General features: G+C 40.0%; 1 protein-coding gene across 1 annotated transcript; it reads right to left on the reverse strand.

The window, feature by feature from the left end:
• Positions 1 to 3905: 3905 nt before the first annotated feature.
• On the reverse strand, positions 3906 to 5273 carry LOC138674423 (E3 ubiquitin/ISG15 ligase TRIM25-like). Its single transcript, XM_069762269.1, has one exon. It carries the CDS (start codon positions 5271 to 5273, stop codon positions 3906 to 3908), a length of 1368 nt encoding a protein of 455 aa, XP_069618370.1.
• Positions 5274 to 6800: the final 1527 nt, after the last annotated feature.

Raw genomic sequence — 6800 nt, forward strand, 5'->3', positions numbered from 1 at the left:
CTCATCTCCTGGACTCCCTTGTTGTTATTTACATGCTATTTTTATTGTGCATTTAATAAAGATTGTTTTCTCTTACTTGGTTCATTGTAGTGCTATCTTTTCTAGGTTTCCTCACTCACTTTTGGTTGCACTGAACCTGATTTATATCTTAGCACCCGTGGTATTATACGTAGTGGTGCATGCATAGTCTGGTGTTTTAGGATCTGTAGTTATATTCTTCTACAACGGAGAAGTATTATAGTAGTTATATTCTTGTACATGGGGCAGTATTATGGTAGTTATATTCTTGTACATAGGGGGCAGTATTAAAGTAGTTATATTCTTGTACATGGGGGCAGTATTATGGTACTTATATTCTTGTACATAGGGGCAGTATTATGGTAGTTGTATTTTTGTACATAGGGGCAGTATTATAGTAGTTATATTCCTGTACATAGGGGCAGTATTATAGTAGTTATATTCTTGTATATAGGGGCAGTATTATAGTAGTTATATTCTTGTAAAACAGAGCAGTATTAAAGTAGCTATATTCTTGTACATGGGGCAGTATTATGGTAGTTATATTCTTGTTCATGGGGGCAGTATCATGGTAGTTATAGTCTTGTACATAGGGGGCAGTATTATAGTAGTTATATTTTTGTACATAGGAACAGTATTATAGTAGTTATATTCTTGTACATAGGGGCAGTATTATAGTAGTTATATTCTTGTACATAGGGGCAGTATTATAGTAGTTATATTATTGTACATAGGAGGCAGTATTATTGTAGTTATATTATTGTACATAGGAGGCAGTATTATTGTAGTTATATTCTTGTACATGGGGCAGTGTTATAGTAGTTATATTCTTGTACATAGGGGCAGTATTATAGTAGTTATATTCTTGTACATAGGGGCAGCATTATGGTAGTTATATTCTTGTACAACGGAGCAGTATTAAAGTAGTTACTGTATATTCTTGTTCATGGAGCAGTATTATAGTAGTTATATTCTTGTGCATAAGAGCAGTATTATAGTAGTTATATTATTGTACATAGGAGGCAGTATTATTGTAGTTATATTATTGTACATAGGAGGCAGTATTATTGTAGTTATATTCTTGTACATGGGGCAGTGTTATAGTAGTTATATTCTTGTACATAGGGGCAGTATTATAGTAGTTATATTCTTGTACATAGGGGCAGCATTATGGTAGTTATATTCTTGTACATAGGAGGCAGTATTATAGTAGTTATATTCTTGTACATGGGGCAGTATTATAGTAGTTATAGTCTTGTACATAGGAGCAGTATTACAGTAGTTATATTGTTGTACATAGGGCAGTATTATAGTAGTTATAGTCTTGTACAATGGAGCAGTATTATAGTAGTTATATTATTGTACATAGGAGGCAGTATTATTGTAGTTATATTATTGTACATAGGAGGCAGTATTATAGTAGTTATATTCTTGTACATAGGAGCAGTATTATAGTTGTTATATTCTTGTACACAGAAGCAGTATTATAGTAGTTATATTCTTGTACATAGAGGCAGTGTTATAGTAGTTATATTCTTGTAGATAGGGGCAGTATTATAGTAGTTATATTCTTGTACACAGGAGCAGTATTATAGTAGTTATATTTTTGTACATAGGGGCAGTATTATAGTAGTTATATCCTTGTACATAGGGGCAGTATTATAGTAGTTATATTCTTGTATATATGGAGCAGTATTATGGTAGTTATATTCTTGTACACAGAAGCAGTATTATAGTAGTTATATTCTTGTACATAGGGGCAGTATTATAGTAGTTATATCCTTGTACATAGGAGCAGTATTATAGTAGTTACATTCTTGTACATAGGGGCAGTATTATATTAGTTATATTCTTGCACATAGGGGCAGTGTTATAGTAGTTATATTCTTGTACATAGGAGGCAGTATTATAGCAGTTATATTCTTGTACATAGGGGGAGTATTATAGTAGTTATATTCTTGTACATAGGGCGCAGTATTATAGTAGTTATATTTTTGTACATAGGGCGCAGTATTATATTAGTTATATTCTTGTACATAGGAGCAGTATTATAGTAGTTATATTCTTGTACATAGGAGCAGTATTATAGTAGTTATATTATTGTATATAGGGAGCAGTATTATAGTAGTTATATTATTGTATATAGGGAGCAGTATTATAGTAGTTATACTCTTGTACATAGAGGCCGTGTTATAGTAATATTCTTAGTTTAAAGGGAACTTGTCACCCCCCCCCCAGGCGTTAGAAACTAAAAGAGCCTCCTTGTTCAGCAGTAATGCTGCATTCTGACAAGTTGGCTCTTTTAGTTATTGGTGCAGTAAATGCCGAAATAATGCGTTTTGTAATTTCTCCAAAATACCTGTCTTCAGTCCTGGAGGCAGGTATTTCCCCCCCTGCTGCACACGCCACACAGCCATCACTCAACTGTCTTCTCGGCGCCGGGCGCCGCCTCCTCGGCGCTGTTTTCAAATCATCCGGCGCCTGCGCTCTATTGTCCTGCCTGGGGCAGGCGCAGTGAGCTCTTCCCGTCTGACCTCATATGCAGTCTCGCAGACTGCGCCTGTGCGGCCGTCCTGCCTGTGAATCCCAGCCCCGCAATGTGAATAAATCATAAGACACTGCGTGGCTGGGATTAGTGGCAGCAGGTGTCGGATGATGGGAGTAACAGTTCCAAAAGACCCCACCTACTGTCATCGTTCTGACTTTAATATAAATCTCATCATTCTCTTCTGCTCGTGCAGATCGCCAGCAGAGCAGGGGAGAATGAGGAGAGCTGTCTTCAGCACCCGCCGCCGGGGAACAGCGCTTGCTGTAGCGCTTCTTCCCCAGCTGCAGTCTATGTGGTACTGATGCGGCACACGGGTGGCACACATGTGCCGCAAGTATGACATTCATAACACACAGAGACACGGATATCCCCGGTACCGGAAATAAACGGATGTGTGAAACCGGCCTTATAGTTACGTGTAAGCTGGTACAGCATGAAGTTACTTTTGGGGTAAAGATAATGAGAATACTGTGTTATCTACTGATGGATGATGGGACGAATATTCAGAAAGAATTAAAAAAAAAAACACTTTTGGCATAGCAACATGTCTTAAACACAATTTTAATTTTTTTTTTTGCCCTTGACAGCAACAATGACTGGAATTTGTCTTTTAATGTTGTGCAATATTTCCTTGTTTACACTGATAAGAGTGAAGGATTTATAGCGAGGAGAGATTTACAACATTTACCGTATTTCATTGCTTTATTCGCAGACTTCTTCACCATGGCCCACAAAGACATGACCATTGCGCTCTATAAAGCAAGCCTTTAGGATGGGAGAAGTCTCATTTACACCCAGAAAATGCCAGAAGTTAATACTGAAAGCTGAGAGTTTGTAATAATAGCAATAATAATAATAATAATAATAATAATAATAATAATAATATCTATTGTAGCCAATCCTCTGTGAGCTGAATACCTCCACACACCAATACGATCCTCCTGAATGATAGATGCCATTAGAAATCTTTGTTTGGCCGACAGTTGTTGCACTCAATTTATGGGACCATCTTCTATGCGCCATGTAATACTGCAGTTCCCCTGCGGGGGAGCTGTAGAAACTTGGAACACTTTAGAATGTTACCATAAAATTTACCAATGATCGCTGGTGATCTTAACAAAAGAAACAACCCATGATCAATTATTGTATATATTAATAAAAACGAAATATATATATATATATATATATATATATATAATTCTTTCATGTGTCTCTTGACCACTATTCAGAGACATTAGGATTGTGGACGGTATCCAACCATTGCTCAGAGAATACATTTCATATATTGGCCCCTAAATAAAAAATGTTCCAACAGTGTCTTGGGACATGTGATTATTATTCAACCCAATATCTTTACAGAACCATTACATACGCATAATATGGCATGAAGGGGCTCGGAGAAGGCGGCAGTGAAGGTGTGTAAGTGTCTGATGGGGTCACACAGCTCATAAAAGGACAACTGCCCGGCCTCATAATCCAGACATATCCTGACTCCATCACTGGAGATCTTGTGTGGTAACTGGATCGATTTACCATTATGTCTCACGGCGTGCCTACTATTACCCCTGTAACCATGTAGACCCCAGGACTTGTTGTTGCTTCCAATGATTGACTTTGTCCCGCATCTTCCTATACTGGGATAACACATCCCCACCATCCATACCCATGAACTGCCGATGTCCACATCCCAGTAATGTCGCCCTGATGAAAAACTCTTGGTACTTAAAGCCTGATAATGAATAAACCTCTCGGGCCTATGGGGCCGATTCTGGTCTGCAAATGTCCGGTAGGCAGTTCTCCAGTCATCAGATATACGGATCTCGTTAGAAGCCGTGTTTAGATCCAGTAATATATTTGCCGGCTCGTGTGATTGATTTTCCCCGTGTTTCGAAAATAAAAAAGGCAAATGTTTCTCATGTAATGCCCCGGAAATTACAGCCAGATTTACATGACGTGTCCCAGTGTCCTCATCACCTTCCTCCTCCTCCTCAGGATCACACAAGTCACCAATGTCTGGCTCCTGTAGGACCATCACTGGGTCATTCATGACACACAGCTCCTCGATGTGAATCATCTTTTTGGACAGCTCGTACCTTTTTAACTCCATTTGTTGGATCTCTGTGGTCAATTTCTGGAGAACATTCTTCATTTTCTCCTTCTTCTTCTCGGCGGCCTCATTCAGGTTCTCCACCCGGTGGCCTCGATGTTCTCCCACCAAATTGCAAGACATACAAATGCAGGTGTCGTCCTCGGTGCAGTAATATTCTAAGATCTTCTTATGGATGGAACATTTTCTGTTCTCCAGAGAAGTGGTGGGATCAGATAAGACGTGTTCTGGTGTCTCGCCGTGAGCTCTCAGGTGATTATCACAGAGAGAAGTCTCGCAGTGTAGACAGGATTTGACAGCAGGTACAGAAGATTGAAGACAGTAAGTGCAGGAGATCTTGGTGGCCTCCTTACTTGGTTCAATATGTAGAAACTTCCTCACGATCTTACACAGAGTTATGTTTCTCATCAGTGCCGGCCGCTCTCGAAACTCTTCTCTGCATTCAGGACAGGAATAAACTCCAGACTCATCCTGTGTGTCCATCATCCGATCGATACAGACCCAACAGAAGTTGTGTCCACATCTCAGGGTCACAGGGTCTGAAAAAACGTTCAGGCAGATGGAGCAGTCCAACTCGTCTTTCAGATCAGCAGACGCCATGGCAGAAAAGTTTTCCATGGCTTAATATCCCTGGGTTGACTCGCATTGCACAAACTATGACAACAGTGCAAGTTTTCCATCTCGGAAGGGGCTGGTCCCTGTGACGGAGGCATTTCTGGCAGGGTTGGCTTAAGAGCAAAATATGTGCGTCACAAGATGTTGTTCATGCAGAGAGAGGAAGCTTGTAAAACTTTTTCCGCCCTTCCCCCTTTTTCTTCTTTGATGATTTCCTGAAAAAAAAAAAAAAACATATTTGCAGCCTGTAGACTGAACAGACATAAAGATAATATTGTTTGCAGGACTTCTCGAGTATTACAGGCACTTTACCCCCAAAGTATTAAGAAAATCAAAACCTTTAGAAACTTTTATTTCTATGTTTTATTTAAGGATTATTTATTAAAACTGCTACACGTTTTTTTTTAAAAGGGAACCTCTTCTGTCCCTTAGATATATGAATGATCAGGAGGTCTCTGTTACTGTCACTGTCTCAGTGAGGGCACGGGAGGGTTGTGTCCAAGTGATTGGCTTCTCCAAAGACCTGACAATTGGGCAGAGTTGCAAACCCCTTAAACATTGGGCTGACCTACCTATACCACCACTTGTCCTTGCCCGTACACCTCCGATAGTGCTTGGCAGAATTTGTCTGAGAGCTATTTCTTCCAACCTTCTGATACAATGAGAAGAGTAGAGTAAGCCGCTGTCAGACACCTTTGAGCCCTCCAGGCTTTTCAGGTGACAGCTCATCTACAAGGGAAACAAAAGATTGGACATTGTAATTTGACATGCCCAGTCCTTCTATCTCCTCAAATCTTCTGTTGGTGGGGAATCAACCCTGACTGTGGTTCTTGGCCAACAAAAATTATCTATGCCCATAAAATAACTGTTAGCCAAAAGCCTTTCTCTCCCATGGGAAAAAAAATGCCTTTTTTCCCCCAACTCCTGCCATCATAACATAGTTAGGAGGCCCCCCACACATTAGACCAACCTCCTTGTCCCATCACCTGTCCTTTTTCCACTATTCACTGAATTCCTGGTGTCCATATACCTCTAATAGTGGTTGGCAGAATTTGGCTGAGAATTATCTCTTCCAACTCTCCGATACAATGAGAAGACCAAAGTATTGCCTCTAGACTTTTCTGGCAAGAGATTATCTCAGAGGGAAAGAAAAAGATTTGACATTGCAATTCAACATGCCCAATTCTTCTATCTCCCCATATCTTCTGTTGGATGAGAGTCGAAAGCTAACCCTGATTGTGATTCTTGGCCAACCAAAGCTTATTGCCTATCCACCATGTGGGGATAGATAAGGCTTGCCATACCCATGAAATAACTGTTGGCCAAATCACTTTCTGATGGATTTCTCACCCATGGGAACAAAAGGTCTTCTTTCACCCAACATCTGCCTATCGTATGATAGTTGAGAGGCCCCCTACATTTTAGACTGACCTTTTTGTCACTCCACCTGTCCTTTTTTCACCGGTCACTATACTCCAGGTGCCCATACACATCCGATGGCGGTTGGCAGAA

Source organism: Ranitomeya imitator, chromosome 4, assembly GCF_032444005.1.
Source record: "Ranitomeya imitator isolate aRanImi1 chromosome 4, aRanImi1.pri, whole genome shotgun sequence".
NCBI lineage: Eukaryota > Metazoa > Chordata > Amphibia > Anura > Dendrobatidae > Ranitomeya > Ranitomeya imitator.